The sequence below is a fragment of the Callorhinus ursinus genome, unplaced genomic scaffold (genome assembly GCF_003265705.2).
Source record: "Callorhinus ursinus isolate GAN/ISIS: 27379988/994484 unplaced genomic scaffold, GSC_fseal_2.0 scaffold10, whole genome shotgun sequence".
Lineage (NCBI taxonomy): Eukaryota > Metazoa > Chordata > Mammalia > Carnivora > Otariidae > Callorhinus > Callorhinus ursinus.
In genome coordinates this window covers 84313363-84337469 of record NW_027397072.1, presented here as the reverse complement: position 1 = coordinate 84337469, position 24107 = coordinate 84313363, and the positions used below count along the sequence as shown (strand labels likewise).

Here is a 24107-nt window from a genome sequence, read left to right as displayed (position 1 = left end):
GTGATTTAATTTTACTGGTCTAAACTAACAAACATATACCCACTTTCATAAGAGAGAATATTAACAACCAAAACATCTTTGAATAGAAGATTTCTATGAAGAATCTGGTCATGATAGCCATTCCTCATTTTCTCTTCCATGAGGTGAGAACATTTGAATACTCTGTGATTTGATTCCCTGCGGGTTTGAATGGGGAGCTCAGTATCATGGAAACCATGTGGAAAGCTGAATTTCCTGACATCTCTCTTAGCACCACTGAGGCCCTCTGCTAATAACCAGAATGACTAACTTGCTTTTGTCTAAGGCGAGAGCACTTGGATTCTAAACCTCATTTCAGCCTGGATTTCAATGCTGGGAGTAGGAAGTAGAAACATTTATATACAGGCAGTTGCAGGAAAATGTAGGTCTATATACACACAAACACTCAAAAGGGGCAAAAATGAAAGTAACATCACAAAAGACTCCAGATACCCAATTAGTCTTCTTGTAGTGTTTATTAATTCAGGACAGCCCCCACTGTCCTCTCCTCACCTCCCATCGTCTGTTGTTCCTTTCCACAGTTAATCTTAACTTGCTACTGGAAAGAAAAAGATATAAATAGGGGCGCCTGAGTGGCCCAGTCGTTAAGCATCTGCCTTCGGCTCAGGTCATGATCTCAGGGTCCTGGGATTGAGCCCCACATCGGGCTCCCTGCTCCGCGGGAAGCCTGCTTCTCCCTCTCCCACTCCCTCTGCTTGTGTTCCCTCTTTCGCTGTGTCTCTCTCTGTCAAATAAATAAATAAAATCTTAAAATATATATATATATATGTATATAAATATCCAGTTGTGACCAATCCTGAAAACTCCTGCTTGTTTTGCACCTCTTTTCTCCCAGAAACAAAGAAAAAAACAACCAAACATAACGACAAAAATGACAAGCATCCACCTCTTTCTTGTAGCCTCGGAATGCCTACCTGAAGGAACAAGTCATCCTCCAGAGCTCCTGAAGACAAAGCCTTGTCTGCAACATGCCCTTCAGGGAACACTCCAGCCAGACTTTGCAGGGCCTTCAGTCCAGGTCCACAGTAACTGTCCCCACCACCATCTTAAAGGCAAGAATGGTGAGGAGAGGAAGGTGTGGATCACCTTTCTCTCCAAAGTCTGCTGCTGGTAGTGACATGGCTTCTGGACATTCTGCACGTTTGCAAAGTATGAGAACACATGTGCTGCAGTCTGCTGTTCCAGCACCCACCTCACCTGTACGGTCTCACTGAAGTCACTGCCATCTCGTTAGTAGAAGCTCTGCATCAGCTCTGAGGGCACTGGCCCCTGCAACGGGAGCAAGACCCATCAGGGAGCACAACAGCCTTCCTGCTTCCTGTCTTTCAGAGCGTCTTCTTATCCTAGGAGCCTCAATGATAAGATTTCGCCTTTCCTGACCAGGATAACTCAGTGGCAATTCAAAGCCAGGCTAGGAGAAGTTAGCTCAGTGGCAGGCACATCCCACACCCATAAAGGGGTCTGTTAGGGCCTAGTGACTTTACACCTATTTTAGTACAAAGGCATTTGTTCAAGCCCTTCCAAATATGGCATTTAACTCTCTACCTCTCTCCATGCCCCCACTAATTTGTCCCTTTGGCTTCCTCAATCGGTTTCTATTAAAAGCCACAGGTTCAAGAGACTTCCTCAAGCTCTCCTTGTAGATGGCAGACAACTTCATCCTCACTCCTTACAACTGACAGCCTCTGTCCCACACTGGAAAAACATTTCATGAAAGATAAAGTCTTCCATGGGCTAATCTCTTGAGTCCTTGGGGCTTCCCAAAATACACAATATAAAAATACTATTCCCAGTTCAACATAAAGCTATGGATGGTATTTCAAAGAAGAGAATTATAATAAAAAATAAGTAACAAAAATGGTTAGGGGCAGAAGGGCTTTTCCCATAAAATTTTAAATTAAGGTAAAGATTTGGTCGGGAAAGGTTCAAAAGTACCAGAAAAGAAAAGGAGAAACAAAGGCAAAGAAAGTGTTAAAATAATTCAGTTATTTTTAAGCAGTTTTCCTGATGTTATTCAAAAATACCTGTATTAGCATGGTAAAAATGCAGAATTCAAATATTATAAGGTGAAATTAAGTCAACCAGAAAACCAGTGGAGGAAGGCGGTGAGAGAAATACTTGACTCTGTTAATGTTAACCCATCTATCAACTATAATGTTCTCAGATTCCCTGGTGCATGTGACACTTACCAGGCACCAGAGAAGTACCAGTAGGACATGGCCTAGGTCTTCAAGTATCTTCAAATTAGAGGAAACTTGGCATTTCACATGTGAATTGTGGTTTGGCCCACCTGGACCACGTTTATCAACAAAAGAACTAACAGAAATTTCTTAATTATCTGAAATAAAGCACCTTTTCACTTCTAAACAATCTACGTAAAACACGGTTATGTAAACTGAGCAACACTCAGTTCTTCCACAAAAACAAAAGACAAAAATAATGCATTTGACCCGTGAACAACACAGGTTTGAACTTCTGCGGGTCCATGTATGTGCTGATTTTTTTTGACAAACAGCGCAGTACTGTAAATGTATTTTCCTTATGATTTTCTTAATAACATTTTCTCTTCTCTAGCTTGCTTTATTGTAATTATACAGTATATAATAGACATCACATACAAAATCTGTGTTAATCAACTGCTTACGTTATCAGTAAAGGCTTCCAGGCAATAGTAGGCTGTTGGTAAGTAGTTAAGTGATGAGGGAGTCAAGTTATATGCGGATTTTCAACTATACAGGGGGTCAGCGCCCCTCACCCCTGTGTTGTTCGAGGGCCAACTGTCTATCAGTTGGGACTCAATTCTTCAAGAAGCTTGAAAGCAATATTACTGGCCTAATGTTATTTGTTTTAGGTTAGCATTTGTGTTTCAAGAGAACCTTTCCCAGTCTAGGAACTAGATTCTGGATGTAGCCTGTAGTTAACACACTGGTATGCAAACACTGCCAATATCCATGAATATACATACCTGAAGGAGATACCAAATCACTGCCTTACTCTGATTTTGAGGCTGTTGATGACTTATTCTTTCAGTCTGAAGTTCACTCAGAAGAAACTCTGAGCCAGAGGGAGGGAGAGAGGAAAAAAAGAGCATTTTCCTATAAGTTCTAGTTTAGTATTTCCTATATTAAGTTCTGAAATTTGTATGGAATTCAGCGTAAGAAAGTTTTTAGGGGTTTTAAACTTATGTTAATTAATTAACATCAATTATTTGAAATAATTGTTTCATATTTGAAGTAGGTTCAACGGTTGTCACAACAAAAAAACAAAACACAAAAACCATGCTTTTGGAAATAAAAAAATGGAGTATACATTTAATGGTAATTACAGGAACCTTTAAAAATTTATTAGACCGTAGCACTGTTCATCTGGATCTAAAACAAAAAAGTGCTGACAAAAATAAAGAATGTAAATTTTAAAACAAATTAATCCAAATAAGTCATGGAGTAAGGCAATTCTCCTTTGTAAATATGTTTCCTACATTTTCAGATTTTTAACTAGAATACTGGTAATTCAAGGGTTCCCTAAAATGAAGGCAAAGTATTTAACTACATTCTTAGGCTTAAATCAAAGTATAAAAGGATTGCAGGCTCAACCCAGGAGGAGCACTGGGTCAGGAATGCAATCTCTATTAATTAGGTATCCCAGCTGGGCAGTGGGTCTGCAGCTGTTAACTTGATCAATGACTTACCTAAATGTCATCTCTACTGATTCGCTTATAAATTACCAGCAAGTGAGACTAATGTACAGGTGCTAATTTATTTAAACTGTTCTCTACAGTTCTACATAGCTTTATAAACTGCATCTGGCACCTAATGTTAGCTGTCAGTTGTACTTAGACATGCCTGTCCTAACGACTCTGTTCATTAGAAGTGAGCACAAATTATGAAATATTGTGAAAAATGATACATCAAATGGAATGGGCACAGCAAATCAATTAGAGAAACTTCATACAGCATATTCACACTTAGGAGAATAAAACATTCTGATTTCAGAATGAGGCCTATAATACCAATTAAAAAGTAATTGGTAGACTTCAGCAGTGCTATTTATCAATTTGCTGGCTTTTTTCCTGAAATTCTACAGTAATGTAGAACTTAACTTTTAATTCCCAAATAAAGACATTAGTAAATGCAAGTGCAATTTTGTATCCATAATATTTAATATCACTGAGATGTCTCCAACTTAAAATTGGTAACTGATACCACTTAATTCAAAAAGGAAAATGCAAATAGCAGTGGTTCTCAACTTTCTTCTGTGCTGACAGCATGATTTTGAAATCACTGTCACCCAGTGTCTGCTCAAGTATAACAATGTGTAACAATGTCACTGGACCAGGCTTTCCCTTTGGGTCACTGAGGGAAACCGCTGCAGCTCTGCCTCTGTCACAGGCTCTGGAGCTGATTTCTTTAGTCTCCAGACAGTAAAGTAGTGTCTTCCCTTGGCCAAACTGTAACTTTTTTTTTAAGATTTTATTTATTTACTTATTTATTTGAGAGAGCGACAATGAGAGATGGAGAGAGAGCACATGAGAGGGGGGAGGGCCAGAGGGAGAAGCAGACTCCCCGCCGAGCAGGGAGCCCATTGCGGGACTCGATCCCAGGACTCCAGGATCGTGACCTGAGCCGAAGGCAGTCGCTTAACCAACTGAGCCACCCAGGCGCCCCTCAAACTGTAACTACTTTAAGTTCAATTACAGAACCCACTCAGTGCAATGTTCAATCTGGCAGTTCAATCCTCCTCATGGTAACTGTACGGTGAGAGCTAAAAATATTTTTTATATGCTGATCAACATTTGGCAGTAACCTGTGATGTTAAAGGTCTGAGGAATGGGAGTTAAGAACCACAGCATTAAGATATATTTTCAAAACAGCAAGCATGTCAGTACTTGCAACTATATATATATATATATATATATATATATATATAGTATTCATGTATACATGTATATATGCATGTTACTATATACAGGGCACCTGCTTTCCTCCTGCCAGATCTGCCACAGGTGGTCAGTAGCATCACAGTGGTTCAGTGGGGAAGTGTAATAGGTGGTTTCTTTCTTTTCAAAAGAACTTAAAATATTAGGCAAAAATGAAAATGAAACTACCTTGAAATGGAGAAAATCTGTACTTGCTCATGACTAATTTCTTTCCAGTTAATGTGTTATTTCACAAGCCAAAAATAACTTTTTCATATAAATACAATACCAAGATTGAGCATTAAATATAAAAAAGTAATTTTGCAAAAACAAATCTAGCAGATATACAATGCTGTAGCTTTAATAATAAACTTCTAAATAACGTAACTTTTAAGTAAATATTAAAAGTGACATAGAATTATTTTTATTCATAAAGTTTTATCTGCCATATCCTTTCTATTTTACCAACCCACATCTGTACTCTTTAAGAAACTTTATAACTTAAAGAAACACTAACATGTAAGATTAGCTAGGTATAATTTTCACATATCTATATGCTGGACTCAGTAAGGCCAGGGGCCAGATTTCTATTCAAGTTCAACCTTCTGGAATAAAGTTCTAAACCTAGAAATCCACACAAAAAAAATGCTTACGAAGAGTTAACACAGATCACATAAATTCATGATTTTACTTAGTAGGAAGGGCACACAGGTCCTCACGCCAAGTCCAAGGGCTCTTAGTTTTAATTCACAGGCCTAACAAGTTTAGTTATGCCAGAAGGCTGGAAGGCGAGAGGGCCAGAGGCAGATGCGCGCACACAGACATCCTGACAGGATGTCTGACAGGAAAGGAGATGACAGGAATCAGTACTACAGCATAGCCAGGCCATTCAGTACAGGAATTACGAGCCCCTGCCAGGGTATCAGCTTCACAACCATACTGAAAGGAAAATCCTGAGGCACTGTAAGGTTAAATTATACTCACTATACTCTACTAAATAAGGTTGGGGAGAACACTATTTTAGAAAATGTTACCCAAAAAATTAATCTTGAAAGTGTGGAAAAACAGACTTTGCATATAGGAAGACCTTGTACAGCTCTGGGTTCCTCAACAATAAAGACCCCACAACATTTTTCTGACTGAGTATGGTAATGTAAATCAGGCTCCCAGAAAGCATCTTGAACATATATAGGAGGTTTTTAATAAGTGGTGGTATTTTTCATTACCAGTAACAATTAAAAATAGGTTTCCCTTATCTGAAAACTTCACTTCTGTGGAATACCGAATTTCCTGATCATATAAAATAAGAGAAAAATCACTGTACCTGGTTTTAAATTTTGTATTAAAAGCCAAACACATTACAAAAAGCATTATAACCTCTAAATATATAAAAGCAATCATGACGTTCTTCCAAAAATTATCTGGAAGCTTAAAATAGTTTCCTGATTTTGGATATCAAATTATTTGGTTTTGTCTTTAGAAATAACTAAGCATTTTGTCAGTATGTAAATGCTACATAAGACTCATTAGCTATATACTCTCTTTCAGGTTATATATACAGCCAAATCTCAAACAAAAATAACAGTTTTGAAAAACTGTTTGAAAAACACAAAACGAGGAACCGCAATGGGTATGTAATTTTAACACTTTGGTAACAGTTGGCTGTCACTGTTCTCTTTTGCTTTTACATCTACTTAGATGCCAAAGAGAACCCACTAAATTTAATAAAATGCCCAAAGAGTTCATTGATATAAAATGTGAGACTTAGTGAGGCAGATCAATCACTTGCAGGTAAGTCTAACGCAGCAGAATTACGTCACCGGTGTGAAAGGAGCTAACACTTCCATGCAGGCATTTAGGCAATGTGCTGGGTGAGACAAAATCTCAACCTGAGGGTTATGATACCACCTCCGGTGTCGATCACTCAATGATAAATCAATATATTCAAGAGTACTTCCTACTGTTCTCCTCAACACGCAGTCTTAGGTGGGGGATGGAAGATTTGTGTGACAAAGGCAATCAGAGAACTAGTGAAGGATTCAAATTATGGTAGATTTTACTTATTGCATTTAATAGTAATAGTAACACAATGGCACCTAATTTACCAATGTGAAAATTATACAGTGAGCCTAGGCTTTCAACCAGGTAAATGAATAAAATTATACGCCATGTCTACTACCTAGAAGCTAAATCCTCTTGAAAATATTTTTAACAACCCAAACAAATATTCTGATTAAAGATCCAAGCACTGAACTAACCACTCCAAACAACATATAAATTTTAATACATTATGAAAATGGTTATCTTCTCAGACAAAATTACAAAACTGTTGAACAATTCTGTTTCTTTCAGTGAGCTAAATATCTCCATGTATAACCAAAAAGGTAGTAAACTCAGTTGGGTAGTGGGATCCTCTTGCTCAGAACAGTTACTCAGGGACACATAGGTCACCAGGAGAGAGGGAAGGGCCAGTTTTAAATGCAAACAGTAATATAAAGAAAATTACCCACAAAAAATCCCAAGCCCAAATGAATTCAACCAAACATTTAAAGAATTAATACCAACTCTTCACAAACTCTTCTAAAAAGAGAGGAAAATACCTACCAACTCATTCAATGAGGCCAAGTATTACCCTGATATCAAAATGAGACAGAGACATACAAGAAAACTACAGGTCAGCATCAGTTAGATGCAAAAATCTCAACAAAATACTATCAAACCAAATCCAACAATACATTAAAAAATCATTCACCACAATTAAGTGAATTTATTTCCAGATGCAAGGGTGGTTCAATAATCACAAATCAATCAACATGATATATCACATCAATAAGAGAAAGGATAAAAGCCATATGATCATCTCAATAGATACAGAAAAAGCATTTAACAAAGCACATATACACACACACACACCTATATGTTCTTTATATATATATAAAGAACATATACTACTCAACACCCAAAAAGCAAATAATCCAATTAAAATGGGCAGAAGACATGAACAGACATTTCTCCAAAGAAGACATCCAGATGGCCAACAGACACATGAAAAGATGCTCCAACATCATCACCTCAAACCTGTCAGAATGGCTAAAATCAGCAACACAAGAAACAACAGGTGTTGACAAGGATATGGAGAAAAAGGAACCCTCGTGCACTGTTGGTGGGAATGCAAACTGGTACAGCCACTATGGAAAACAGTATGGAGATTCCTCAAAAAGTTAAAAACAGAACTACCCTATGATCCAGCACTAACCCAACATTTACCAAAAAAAAAAAACAAAACCCAAAAAAACACAACCCCCAAACACTAATTCAAAGGGATACATGCATCCCTATGTTTATAACAGCATTACTTACAATACCCAAATCATGGAAGCAGTCTAAATGTCAATGGATAGATGAATGGATAAAGAAGATGTGATATACACACACACATATATACACCCTGGAATATCATTCAGCCATAAAAAAGAATGAAATTTTGCCATTTGCAATGACATGGATGGAGCTAGAGTATAATGCTAAGTGAAAGAAGTCAGAGAAAAACAAATACCATATGATTTCACTCATATGTCGAATTCAGGAAACCAACAAAACAAAAAATGAGCAAAGAAAAAAAAAGAGAGAGAGACAAACCAAGAAGTAGACTCTAACTGTATAGAACAAAATGATGGTTACCAGAGGGGAGGAGGTGAGGGGGATAGGTGAAATAAGTGAAGGGGATTAAGGGCACTTGTCATGATGACCACTGGGTGATGTATGGAAGTGTTAAGTCACTATATTGTATACCTGACACTAATATAACATTGTACATTAACTGTACTGGAATTCGAAATAAAATTTTAAAAAGTTAGAACAAGCTGCAAAGTGGTTAAATTTTAAGTACCTTTGCTAGCTATGTTGGGATGTCTGGCAAAAAGTATTATTTATTATTACTACTTTTATTAGGGTTAGAACAACTCAAGAGAGGAACAATAACAGAGTTCTAACTTTAATTCTCAAATCATTTAGAACATGCCCTGACTTTGAAAATTCAAATACATAATTAAGATAATAAAAAACACTCAACTCAGGTTTACTTATGGGATTTCCTGTAAACTTCACTATATTTCCATCACCATCTGTTTTATCATTTTGTAAGAAAGCTGAGTTTTAGACTCCACAATAGGATAAATGTTTCCAAATTGTGTCTGAGCATTCACAATGGCTCCTAAGACCTTGAATCAAGAAAATTATCCATTTCTCATTAAAATCTAAAACTCACTATGCTTCACAATGCTTCAAATACAGAGTAGCATTTCTCTTTGAAACCGTGGTTCTAACTTGCAATACATAGTGGTTTTTGTCCTTATTCTGACAGATTAAAATTGACACAGAGCTAGGGGCACTTGGGTGGCACAGCTGGTTAAGGGTCCAACTCTTGGTTTTGTCTCAAGTCGTGATCTCAGGGTCATGAGATTGAGCCCCGCATCAGGCTCAGAGCCCAGCAAAGAGTCTGCTTCAGTTTCCTTCACCCTCTGCCCCTTCCCGCTAGTGCGTTCTCTCTCCCCCTCTAAAATAAATAAATCATAAAAAAACAAACTCTACAGCAATTACTTTCCCAACAGAGTAATTGCACTTACGTCAATATCCTCTTGCGTAAAAGTTTCTGGATCTTCTCCCATCATGTTGGCTAAATGTCTCTTTCCTATGTTGAACTCTTCAATCTGCTTTTTAATAAAATCCACTGTGTAAGTTTCACGTCTTAAGGCTGCAACATTTTTCTTTGTTGTTACACCTGTGGTGTGCCTTAGCCTTAATATCTAGCAGAAAATATAAACAAAGAGAAAAGATTTTAAGTTAAATAATGATCTTGTACGCCACGGTCTTTATATAAAACAGGATGTTCAAACAGTTGTCTTTATTATAGTACTCAGTTGGCAAGTCTGGGAACAGGTAAAAGGCCTGTTAAGAAAGCTGTTAGAAATTGTCCTCCCCTCAAAAGCTTGCTTTTAAAAGCCTCTCCTTACACAGTAGTTTAAACTACTGGCATTTCAACACATTAAAACCCAAAATACCTGTAAGTAATATGCTACCCTCCTTATCTACTACAAACATCCACATTTGATACCGATGGATCAAGGTCAACTAGTTGTGATATTTGACACGCAGGCAATGAAGAGTAAAATGCCACTCCCTTAAAAAGAGACAAATGCACGTGCAGACAGAACCTAGCAAGCAGAAGTCAAGGGAAGGAAGGAGCATGTACTGGGGGATAGCACACTTAGGCTACTGGTAGTCACCTTGTTTAAGGGTACAACTATGGCCCATCTTTCAATGCCTTAAAATAATAGTTTAGCTTAGCTTAAGACAATTCTGTGGTCCTTATTTTAAGCTGATACGGCGAAGAAACTGCTTCACTAAGCACTGACATGATTTATCATTAATTTGGTTCAATACACTGACTTACAGAAATAAGGGCTTTCCCATCCTTTTAAACTATCAGTAATGATATCACACTTGCTGCTGTTGATCCTTTTATGCTGTAGCACTAGGAATTTCCCCTCAAGGCATTAATAGTTCACCTACAATAAAGGGTGCTAAAGAACCAGAAAAATAGTTTCAAATGACCGTTTAGCCACATTCAGTAGCTGGATATAACTAGAACAGATATTTCTGGTCCTGGCTTTTTTCAAAATCTTAATCTGTGGTTCTCAAATTTCATCCCAGCCTCAACAATTTTAAGCACTCTTAAGCAATTCAGACCTTAAGAACTGTAATTCTTAGTAACTCATTCACTTCCCTTTTCATTACCATAAATTCTCTTTCGTGCATACCAACACCAACACCATCCCTGCCTCATCCATTCCCTAACTCTTCGTGAATCAGAGATTCAAGTAACTAATAATTTGTCAGTATAGTAACAAGAAGCAGAAGAAAAAATACAGACAAATATTACAATAACCTATTAATAGTAAAAATTATGTTCTTAAACTCTCACAAATCAAAATAGTGATAAAATGATTTCTTGCTACTCCTAAATGAGTAAGATAGGGAAGGCATTTTAAAATTCCATGAAACTTTATAGTTTATTTTTCCTTGGGAGAGCACAAAGGAGTTTCTCTCTTTATATTATTGAGAATCTTAAGATGCTTTATAAAGATACAGTGTCACTATCAATCAGTAAAAACATGACCCAAACTTGCTTACCGTATAGTTAGCCTGCCCTTATACAGCCTCTTTGTACATCCCTGTTACCTCTCCCCACCGCCAGTGCCAACAGCACCAAATCCTCATCTCAAGAGTTTACCATCTTACTATATTTTTACTTTTTCCAGGGTTTTGCTTCTGTTTCTTTCTTTCTTCTTTTTTTTATGATTTCATGTTTTCTTTGAATACGGGAAGATGTTGCTTCCCGTATTCAAAGTGAAGATAAAATGCCTGTCTGCGCCAAGAATCATGGCAAAGCTATGGATCTAGAGGAGAAAGCAGCTGTCACTGAGTAGAGCTGATTTTCCCCAATGTTCCACTGCCAAAAGGATGATTACATTGCTGGTTTCGTAAGTCATATGACAAGATGTTTTGGTCCATAACTAAACAATCCATTTGTAATACAGGTGACTCCACTACACTTCCCACCGATCACCCAACCACAGCCCTCAGGAGAAATGAGTCTCCCAGTGAATATGGGAGACTTCCACTCACTGAAGTAATGAGTTCTAAAGAAAGAGTAAGATTAGGAAGAAAGTGATGAGTTCAATTTGGGGCATGACAAGTTTGAGATGCTTGATGGGCATCCCGGGAGAGATAGGTGTCCTGGAGGCAGATGGCTCTGTGGGTGTGTACACAGGAGAGATCTGAGCTAGAGATGCCGTCTGTTAATAATCAGCGTGGGACGTGATGTGACACCATCAAAGTAGGGGAAATGGCAGGCATTAGTGTTAGAATAAGAAACATCTATTTTACTATGCAAAGAAACAACACAGTTTGTGAGGGAAAGTACACGGAAAGGTAAGATTGCTTGTCTTATGACCATTTTTTTTTTTTTTTTTTAATGAAACAGGACAAGAGATGGGTCTGCAGAGTAAGGGGAGACAGGTTTGATGGACTGAATACTTCATATTCAAAGAGCAATGATACAGTGGTTGTAAAGTAGAAAGAACAATTAAAGAAAATAAGAAAAAAATGTAAGCACCCCTTTATACTGGATGTGAGCCAGAATAATACCAAAGAAACAGTTATGAATCCATATCCATACAATAGCTATATTTTATTAATTATCTTCCTGTTTCCTATATATTTCCTTTGTATGTTTCAGTGGTACATTCGATGTACTAATTAGTTCAGAAGAGTTCTATCATCAGGCAAATTGTACCCTTCAAATTATCCAGCATTCCATTCTCAGGCAATACTTTTACCTTGAATTTAATTCTGTTGAATCGTAATATTTTCAAATATTCAAACTTCCCTTTGCCTTTCCCTGGAATATCACTGCCCATATTTTTCACTGAAATTTTGATTCACTTTAGTTTTTATTTGAGTCAATCTGAGGTTTTTTAATACACGAGAACATCCTATTCAAATGGACTTAATAGATACTGTCTCATTTTCTATCTTATTTTTATCTTTATTGTTTTTATGTTTTCATTCCTGTTTTCTTTCTTTTGCTAGGTGGTCTGTAGTTTTTTTTTATATTTGTCTCTTGATCTAGCGATTTAGACACCAAACAGCCTTTTATTTTAGTAATGATTACCTTTATGTCTCTGAATAAAATGTTTAAATTATTTCTCCCGTCAACTTCAGAAAGTAACACTCACTGAATTCTCACTTACTTACTGTTTTCTTTTTCGACTATAGAAATTATCTGTTTTTCTGTCCTCCATTCATATCAGCTTCTCTCAGTCTTATTATCTCTTTGTTCTGCATCCTGTATGATTTTTAAACCTTTAATCCTTGGGATTTTTTTGTTTTCTGTGGTGTTAATTCTGCAGCCACTCTGAATTTTTAGCTCTTAAATCACTGGTCTATCTCTAAAAATCTTTCCTTAACCATTTCTTTAATCATATTTTCTTATCTCCTGTTTCATACAGCTCTCCCTAACCCAACCTTTTAAGAATGTCCTTGACAGTGTGAAGCAGTTATAGTAAAATAATTTGTGTTTTCTTCATCTCTCTCTCCCACACTGTTCCTTTTCTTTTGTTCTGACATTTTAGTATCACCTCAAGCAAAAGAGTTGATTATTGGCTTGAAGATTCATTTCTTCACTTGATTTAAAATTATCTTGTGTCTGTCTATATTCTTCTGACTTTGTGACATATGGCGGCTTTCTTAGTTTTAACATAAATGAGGCTTAAAAAAACTAAAAAATTTTTATTGTTGTTCACTTAGGAATTTTTTTAAAAAGTCCCTACTTTGCTATTTTTCATAAAATCTCTTTAGGATCTTTAGAATCTTTTCAAAGACATTGGTATACACTGCCTAAGAATATGGCATCTGATTTATTATAAAGCCATCACAGCATCAGTACCAGATTACTGAACAGATTTATAATTGTTCTCAATTACAGCAATGATTCACACAAAAATATTTACATTCAAGAGTCCATTTCTCATTAGAACAATCCATTAAGTAAGATGATGCTGAATGTGAATCCACTAGATCTTTAGCTACGAACAGCCAGAATTCCTGGAAAGAACGTGCTTTGCTGATAAGTACAAATCAACAAAATTCTCTACAGGTTCTATTTCCAACTGAAAAGCTATGACAGAGAATTTTCCTCACACTTTGTTTTTATGGACTGGTACAGATACAACTTGACAGATTTGTTTCTTTTTTAAGATAATCAGTGGGTCAGACAACTATAATTTCAATCAAGCCGGTTGCCAAAGAAGCAGACACATCCTGACAGAGCAGTGATGTCCCAAATTTGGCCAAATGCCAGTGCTACACACTACTTTAATGATATTACAAGTATTAAGGAGTTTCCTTTTTGTTCAATCGGATAAAAACGGAACAAAGAAGGATCTGCCGCTTATTTGAATAGAAAAGGCAAAAGAAAAAATACTCTTGAGGAATAAAAAGAAAGGTAAAGACTAAAGTCAGATTAGAGAGAACATGGATAGAAACAATATAAGGACACCAAGTGAGAAAGGATAGTAACCTTTTTGAATGAGTTTATATTTTTATCAGCTAGAGGTCTCTGAATGCAAGCAAAAGAAAATGACTTTGCTTAAGCAAAAGAGACATTTCTTAGAAGACTAACAGGGGCCCAGGACTGTAACTTGAAGCAGGCAGCTAAAAAACAGGAACTCCAATGATCCACAACACATTCAAGAAGTCTGTGGCCATTAAGATAAAATGCTATTCCAACTGTCCTTAGCTCTCTGGTCAAGATCTCACGGGAGGGACTACCTAATGGGGCTACTTTGGGTCAGATGCCCCAGATTATAGTTCTTCCAGATTGTATCCAGTGGGCAAGAACTCATTCCTCCTGAGAAAACAGAGTGCCCTGCTGAAAGGGAAATGGACAATTAAAAGGTTAAACAAGGAAATCTACTACACTACTTAAGCAAAATTCACCATTTATTTTCTTTACACAATCTTATAAATTTAGAGCCTTAACATACTTACCAATCAAATAAAATATAGGGGCTTTGTTTGAATTGTGCTTTAAACAAACCAACTATAAAAAATTATTGCTGGGACAACCAGGGAAATTTGAATATGGTAACAGATGATATTAAAATTACTGTTCATTCTGTCAGATATGTGCATAGCGGCATGGAAGCTTATGTTTGTCTTTTTAAAGATTTATTTATTCATTTGAGAGAGAGAGAGAGAGAGCACGAGTGGAGGGCTGGGGCAGAGGGAGAGGGAGAACAGACTCCCCACTGAGCAGGGAGCCCAGTTCGGGGCTTGATCCCAGGACCCTGGGATCAGGACCCGAGCGAAGGCAGACGCTTAACAGACTGAGCCACCTAGGTGCCGCCATGTTTTTTTTTTTCTTTTAAAATCTACCTGTTAGAGATGCACGTTCAAGTATACACATAAGTAATATAATGGAAAGTCTCAGATTTACATAAAAGCTTACAGAAAAAAAGGTAGGGAGACAGATGAAACAGGATTACAAAAACATTAATAACTGTTGAAGCCGGTTAACTTATATATACATTGCGTTCGTTATTCTATTTTTGTAAATGCCTGACTGAAAATGCTTTATTTTTCATAATAAAATTCTAAAAAGTAAACTATTTCACAAGTTCATTTAACAAATTTAATCAACTACTATGGGCCACGCTATCTACTGAATTTTAACAGAAATAACTGTCAAGCAGAATTGAGTGGTGTTAAAACGCGAACATTGCCATACTGAGAGAAGGAAACATGAAGCATGGTCAAACTGCAGTTTTCTTAAAGTTACTAATCTATCTGGCAAAAAGGAGTGTGGCAGGTGTTCACATGTATACACATGTGCATACACACATGTACACATGCACATATCCCTATATGTAAGAACTCTTCACAAGCTTAAATTCAGGAGATGATCAGTGAGCATCTAGGAGGTATCTGTGGGCACTGTACTAGGCATCAGAGTGGGGATACAAAGGTTATGCTATTTTTCTCAAGAGGTTTACAAACCAGCTGTAGGGGAAAGACCTAAACACACAAGACACTTAGTTAATAAAAAAGAAGTAAACGTGGGTCTTTCCTAGTTGCAGATAGCTTCCAAGATGGCTCCCAATGATTCTACCATTGGTATTCATCCTGTTGTTCAATCCCCTCCTGAGTGTGGGCTTCTGTAACTTGCTTGAGTAACTTGCTTCTGATGAACAGAATACTATGAAAATGATAGAATGTCACCTTTAAGATCATGTTACAAAAAGACTGTCTTCCCTCTTTTTCCCCCTCCCTTGATCAACCTGATGGAAGCCAGATGTGGTGAGCTGCCCTACAAAGACCCACGTGACAAGAACTGAGGGTGGCCTCCAGCCAGTCCAATAGCCTGGCAGGAGATGAATCCTGCTAGCATCCACACACAATGAGCAAATGGGGAGGTAGAATTCCACCCTCCAGCCTTGAGACGACTGGAGCCACAGCCAACACCTGGACTGCTGTGTTATGGGAGACTGAGGGAAAACCCAGTAAAACTGTGCCTGCAGTCCTGATGCACAGAAACCATGATATAACAAACGTCTGCTGTTTTAAGCTGCTAAATTTGGGGGTAACGTGTTATGCAGCAATAAATAACTAATTAATTTATCATCCTACTTACAACAATGAAGCATAATACAAGTAGATTTAGTACACTAAATCTATCCTTAAAAGGACCGGATGAGATCTCAAAAGAAAAAACTTATCCCATCAAAGGAGTTTTAATTTCCATTGCTAATAAAATGGGATTTTTTCAAAAATTCAAAAGTTACCTAGGGGAAAACGTAACTAATTTACAGAGCTGCAGACAGCGTTTGATACAAATGCAAGTCAATTTTTAATTTCAAAGAGTTTTTAAGAAATTTATCAGTAAACTTTATTAAGACCCCATCATAAACCAACTGGATGCTATGATAAATACAGGACATTATAAGCTCCTAGGAGACCATAAGATGAGAGAAGAAAAGAACAGATATTTAAGACAAGAACAACAATGTTTTTACAATAAAATCAAAATACACAAGGGCTAAGCCACCAAATGCCATTGATCATTCTTTGGCAGACAGTCCAATTTAACATGGGGTGCACTGACTCAGTGAACACAGAAAGTTTAAGCACTGTTTAGCAGAAAATAAAACTAAGAGGACATATCATTGATAATTGGTAATATTAACTTTCAAAATAGAAAACTGGTCTACTGCTTTTCCTTATTATAGAAGTCATAGGGGTGCCTGGCTGGCTCAGTCAGTAGAGCGTGCAACTCTTGATCTCGGGGATGTAAGTTCAAGCCCCATGTTGGGTGTAGAGATTACTTAAAAATAAAATCTTAAAAAAAAAAATCAGGGGCGCCTGGGTGGTTCAATCGGTTATGCATTCAACTCTTGGTTTCGCTCAGGTTATGATCTCAGCATCCTGAGATCGAGCCCCATGTTGGGCTCTGTGCTCATCAGGGGGAGGGGGGGAATCTACTTGAGGATTCTCTCTTCCTCTCCCTCTGCCCCCTGCTCACACACACTTTCTCTCTCTATATATATACAAAATAAATAAATCTTTTTTAAAAAGTCATAAATATTTCAAAAAGCTAAATTAGCATTCTTACATCATATTGATAGAGGATTTAAGAAAATCTGGGTAACCTCTGCAGTACACCATGACTGTCAACTGCTTATAATGCCAGTGCTACTCTCATTAGTGAAAGATTAAAAAAAAAAAAAATTCAAGTACCTTAGTATAGCAGAACAAATCATAATCTGGGCCCTGTCAAACTTTCCCATCTCTCACCATTCTCGCACCAATTATTATACCAATTATAACTGCTATAACCAATTAGTTGTTGTTGCCAGATCCACTGACTCTGTACGTCTGTCTCTTCTGTACCTATTACATCATCATAGAACACAATACCTCTCTTTTTTCATGTAACTCCTAACTGCTCCTGAACATTCGAGAAGCTGCCCACCACTCTACCCATTTCAACTCATTTGCATTAGACACTGCATTTCTGTGCTCTTCTGTATTTATCTCTGTAAACCTTACGGTAAACTGTGTGTAGGTCCCTGATATTCAGGGGTTTATAACCTGAAGTTTTGCCATTCACAAATAAGATTCCCTCCTCCACCCCAAATTTGGTACACTTAGATATTTGCAATTGTAGCGGCATTAATACAAAACGTGTATACCACAAGATTGGTATGCAAGAGGAAGTCTGCTAATGAGGGTCCCAACTGAGCACAAGGAGGCACAGTTTAACAGAACTTGTTTCTTTTTCCATGTGTCATCAGTGTTTCTCACTTTTCTGACTGTGACCCACAGTAATAACTACTATTTAGATCACCACCTAGGATACACTTATACATATAAACAAAATGCAAAAATACCCTGTATGAGATGTATTTGATTATCATTATTCCACTGTTTTATAAAACATGGCCCCTAAGAAAAATGTAACTATGTTTTTTCTGAGAGAGTGAGAGAGTGTGTGCGGGAGTGGGGGGCAGAGGGAGAAAGAGAGAGAATCCTAAACAGGCTCCACCCCCAGCGCAGAGTCTCAGGCAGGGCTTGATCTCATGACCCTGATATCATGACCTGAGCCCAAATCTAGTTGGATGTCCAACCGACTGAGCCACCCAGGTGGCCTGAGAAAAATATAACTATTAATGTTAGAGATGGAAGTGAAGGAGTATTAATATTTAAGACAGACAAGCTCTGTGCCAGGAAAAAAAAAAAAAGCTTTATGTCTTTAACCATATATATGGTAATAGTAAGGGTCTGACTGGGGTCAGTTAAGTCTTTCAGTTATATGTGTTGCACTCCCTGTGGTAAAACATAAACTGTGACAATACTAAGGAATTTGGGGATTCGGCAATCTAAGGATCATCCCTAGGGAGTGCTAAGGGTCAATACTGTCTGGTAATTATTTGATAATGATTTGTTTACTTCACAGTGCCTGGCTCAAGTAAAGTGCTCAGTAAACATCTGCCATATGGAGGAGAAGAAAGCTTTATTTCAAGTCAGGGAGATGAAAATTAAAGTAGCAAGGAAAAATCACTGTTCACCCATCTTACTGAAAAAAATACCTGATGCCAGTAGGAAAAGGGGCACTCTCAGACATCAATGATGGAGTGTGGATTGCTACTGCCTTCCTGGAAAGCTATGTGGAAATATCTATTCAAATGTAAGATGTACACATACTTTGTAGCAATAAACTCCCAACTGGAACTCTCTCCTACACAAATAAAAGCAACAGCACCTAAGAATTATTACAGGATGTTTACTGAGCATTTTATTAATGGTAAGAAAATGTGAAACAAAATAAATGTGCATCAACTATTACCACTGACATATATGGATGCATATGATAAAAAGAACATAGAGGAAGATAGAAGATACATAGAGTTTGAGGGAGGGAAAGTTAGCACCCCTTCCTCCATACACACACTTCAAGTGTCAACAATAAAAACATTCTATATGCTATAGCCCCTTTTATAGCTAACTAAGCATATACAGGGAAAATATACTCAGATGCATGAAAAATAAAATTTTCCAACATATTTTCCAATGATAAAGTATTAAGGGGCACCCGGGTGACTCAGTCGGTTAAGCATCCCACTCTTGGTTTCAGCTCAGGCCATGATCTCAGGATCCTGGGATGGAGCCCCAAGTAGGGCTCCCCTGCTGAGTGCTTCCCGCTCAGCCCAGAGTCTGCTTCTCCCTCTCCCTCTGCCCTTCCCCCTGCTCACACTCTCTCTCTCAAATAAATAAATAAAATCTTTAAAAAAAAAAAAGTATTAAAAAATAAATGATGGATAAATGAATAGATGGACTGGTTGATTTAGGTTAAAATATAAAAGATGATTAAAAATATACAGCATTCCTTTTCTCAATAGTTTTTATTTCATAATATTTGACTTCTTTGCAGTATTTGGTACTTGTTTATCACTTTCCCTACTTAAAACATTCACCTGTTTTCCATAACATCACCCTGTCTGGTTCACTGAATGAACTTTGGCAGTTCATGCTCAATCTTTGGGAGGCTCTTCTTCCTTGACTGTTGTCCTTCAGGGCCCTGTCCCTCTATTTATTCCAGTTCAGGACACCTTCACTAGGTGTCTGAATTCACTTCCAAGGCCTTGATTAACATCTACAAGTTAACAGAGGACTTGTAAATCAGATTTCTTCTTGAACTATAAACCTGTCAATCTTTGGGCCTACTGGAAATCTCCAGTTGGACATCCCAATTATAACTGTATAGTAAACACATTTATATCCAAAACTAAACTCGTTTTCTTTCTTCTCAAAACTTTTCCCTCCTTTTGAAATTCCATGTCAGCAAATGGCACCATCACCCAACTGAGTCCCGTGAAGCTAGAATCTTGGCTTCTCATTGCCCTCAGGAGTAAAGGAAAAGTACAAGTTCTGGTTTCCATCTCTCCAGAGACAAGGTGTCGGGAAAATTAACAGAAACTGCACAGATGCAAGGCACTTGTAAAGTCACTATCAAACCTATCCACGGTGACTTTCTCCATTAAGTCTTCCAGACTACTGCAGGAGTCCAGTTCTCATTCACCTCCTCTGGCGTGGCCTTCCTCCCCACTGGACCGCGGAGCAAGCGGGAAGGACCGGACCCTACACCACACCTAAGGCACCGACTCCCCTTAGCTTGGCAGCCAACTTAAGGAAGGGGGTCGCTCTAGTTCCGACTGCAGATAACTTCCTCCCTCACTGCACCTGCGAAAACCAGAAACAACCTCAAGTGGCCGCTGCAAACTAATACCCATTCCTCCTCTCTCAACCTCAGACCTCTACTAGATACCCCAGACCCTTAAGTCCCCGTCTGAGGGAACGCGAAAGGCCAGGGGAAGGTAGCGGCGCCGGCTCCACATCTTCGCGCTACACGGACCAGTGCTTCCACTTCTCCCTTACCTGGAATACAGCACCTGTCTGCAACTCAGCAGCCGCTGCTTTCCAGACGCCTTGTCTCCGGGCGAGGCTAACCCTACCTCCGAGAAAAAGCCGGTAGGAAGCTGCTGCGGCGCAAGACACACGGGAAGCCGCCATATTGGCTGCCGGAGACCCGGGCAAGAGGGCGAAGGGGCGGGGCCTGAAGCATGCGCAGGCGCCGGTGGGAGCTAGGTTCCGGGGGCTGTCGGGAAGAAGCAGGGGGCGTGTTCCGCGGTCCGGGGCTGCTCGTCGCTGGTTGGGTGTGTGAGCTCCCGGGACGTGTCCGACTCCACCCCCTGGTTCGTAGTAGCCCCAAGCTGAAGTGGTAGTGGGTTGTACCTCTTGGCCTGTTTCGCCTTCTACAGCTGCTGAATTCTGTTGTTGTCTAAGTCTTGGTATGACTTCCACGTGGCTCTTTAGCGAACCCTTCCTTCCCTTGCCCAGCGCTGCACCTCGAGCTGGCTCTCCCTGAACCGCAGAACCCGCGCCGCTCCCCAGCACCTCCTTCTGCGGTCTGACTTCACCACACTCCAACGCAGAGGCTGCTCTCTTTGCTCACGCCAGAATGGACCCCAAGCCTTGCCTCCTATATGTCTTTCTACTATGGGTTTCCCCTTCTCTCTACCTTTTCACATTTTCAGGGTCCAGGGTCTCCACCTCCCTCCAGCAACTGCCAAACCACTCTATACCTTCCATGGCGCTCACACTCCTATTGTTTAACTGTGTAACGCGCAGGCTAAACCATTCACAGGTGAGGATGAAACAGTCTTAGCCTTGTTTACACGCCTCTCCCCATAGTATTAGCGCTAAGCCTTAACTTGAAATCCAATCAGAATTAAATGCACCGTCATGGAATAGAAATGAGTATACCTTGCTTTCTGAGACTTGTGTGCCCTTGAGAGTAACTCCCAGGGTGCTTTCTACAAAATACATTTTAAATGATGCAGTAAGCTGCTCTGAAAGGGTTTCCACACATTTAGAATTGAAGGACCAGGAAAATTAAAATACAAACACACAAAGTTGCCAAGCAAATACATACACCATCATTTCTTAAAACACATTTAGTCATTAAAAAGGTAGAAATGACATAATCCCAGGAAAAAAAAAGTGTTCCTTTAAATGGAATGCACTTCACTGTATTGAAAACTCACTCTGTTGTTCTGCTATTACCTTTTAGGCTAGTAAAACTTTCATCAGAAATTGGCAGAGGTTGACAAACCAGGATTTGGGAACCAAAACTTTATAGCTCATTAAAATAGATGCCTTTAGACAGCAGTTCCTATGCATTGTCACAAAAGTGTTTTTAACTTAATTGTGGGTATTTAATTAAGAAAACAACCAAATAAGTATGTGAAAACAGAATTTTTACTATTTCTTTAAAAATTTTGGAACATATAAGAACGAAGTAAGTTCAGAAATTAAGGTTAGGAATTGTAAAGTTTTCTATTTTTTTTCTCTAAAATTCATGTTATAATCTTTCATTAGATTACAGTAAAGTGAATGTAATACATTTCCCACCTCTAGGGGCAACACTTGAACTGCTGCATGAAATTTCCTGTGTAGCCTATGAGTTTGGAAAAAATACACCACTATAGGTTGACATTAGGTACATAATTTGGAGTCAGAAGGAAAGATTGGGATCAGGAATGTGCTGGTAAACATTTAAAATAGAAAAAAATGTAGTTTTACCACACAGCTAAAGCTTAGATTCATTTAATTTTCCTCTCATTTACTGAGCACCTATTATGTCAGAGGCATCAGGCATCCTAGGCACAAGGATCATAAAGTCCCCAAAGTCCAATATGGTGGGGTCACAGCTAATGTGAGGGTTTAGTTCTAAAGTCAGCTTGTAGGCATAATGTTGAACTAACAAGTGCTGCTGAGACATGAGATAGCAATAACTTCTAGATGCTTCTGGTGGGAGTATAGTAGTTCAGCCCTCCTGAAATCAGCCAACCAATCCATGATGTTAAGGGGAGTACACCCTACAATCCATCAGTTACAATCCTAGGCATATACCCTGCAGAAATTCTTGCACAGTGTACCAGAAGACATGTATCTTTGCCATCAGTGAGACCCCTGAACTGAGGAACTCCTAGAAGCTTCTGCCTAACTATAAATTTTATCTTTTAGAAACTAACGAATTGCTGGAACAAGAAAAAAACATTTGAATATGACCCCCCAGGACAGACACCTGTGCAGATGAATCATAAAGTGTCTGAACTTCATTATAACATTAAAATCCCCATATGTCATGCCAATGAGGGACATAAGCCTCATTGGCATGACATACAACATATGTATAGGCATGTTTTCTGAGTGGGAATGTGTAACTCTATGTCTGTCCATTGCATGCGATGATGAGACCTCCCTCTCTGAATATTCATCCCAAACCCTAATAAAAGGAACCTGCTTACCCCTGCTCTGGGAGACACAGCTTTGGAAAGATTCCCATTATCTCGGGCAGCTCTACCTGGTGTAGTCTCTGTGGCTAACTCACCAAGGAGCAGACACACATCACTACACAAACATAAGAATGTTCATAATATTATTTTTTTGTAACAACAAAAGTAACCTATCTATTGATCCGAGGATGGATGGACGTCAATGACAATGAATGAATCACAATCACACGATAATCACCAGGTAGAGGAAAAAAAGGAAGTCACATATGCTTACCCAGTCTGATTCCATTTACGTAAAGTTCAAAACCAGGTAAAACAAAGCAAGATATTGTTTAAGGGTCTATCCCTCCGTAGTAAAACCATAAAGAAAAACAAGAGCATGATCCACACCAACTTGGGAATAGTAAATAACCCAGGAAGGAGGGAGAGGGTGCTGTGAACAGGGCACACAGAAGTGTCAGTGCTCCTGCCAATGTTCTTTGTCTTTAGATAACTGGTGGATATATAGGTGTTCATCTTAACCTTGAATTTCTAAAAATATAGATACATATAACAGGTAGAGCTGATTTCATCTCACCTCCCACGGTGACTCACACCGGGAGATATGGCAGGCTATGGCAGGAATGTAAATTGGTACAATGGTTATTTCTTTTTTCTGTATTTCTCACACCCCATTTCCTTACTCTTCTCTCCTTCATTATCTCCTCTTCATCTCCTACCCTCTCTTTTCTCCTTCCCTGTGTAAATAACTTAATGATGAATGATGTAGTTTCCAGAAAATTCACACACACACATACACACACACACACACACACACACACACACACACACACACCCTTTAAAGGATTCCTGGAACTACAGAGTTTTGTGAGTCAGAGTGAAAAACCATAACCTAGAAAAAACACAAAGTCTTCATGGGCCCACAGATAACTGAGCTCTTCAGAGAACTTTGGGTCAAAGATGACCAAACACTCTGTGGTTCATGGAAAGTGCACTGAGTGTAGACCAAGAAATATGTGGTATCGTCTGAACTCTGCCGTAAGCTCACTCTTTGACACTCGCTAGTTCGTTTAGCTTATGGAAAACCTACATTTCTCATTAGTGTAACCAAGGGGTGGATTAGACCAGTGATTCTCAAAAGTATGATCCCCAGAGCAGGAACCTCAGCATTACCT

General features: G+C 38.6%; 1 protein-coding gene across 2 annotated transcripts in view; it reads right to left on the bottom strand.

Annotated features, from left to right (window-relative positions):
* Positions 1-20672, bottom strand: part of MRPS9 (mitochondrial ribosomal protein S9) — a 61929-nt gene extending 41257 nt beyond the window's left edge. For both annotated transcript variants that reach the window (XM_025869077.2, XM_073897919.1), the window contains exons 1-2: positions 20510-20672; positions 9580-9759 (exon numbers count right to left, since the gene is read on the bottom strand). In XM_025869077.2, the coding sequence (XP_025724862.1) occupies positions 9580-9759; positions 20510-20644 (315 nt within the window). In that variant the 5' untranslated portion in view covers positions 20645-20672. The remainder of the gene's footprint in view (positions 1-9579; positions 9760-20509) is intronic.
* Positions 20673-24107: the final 3435 nt, after the last annotated feature.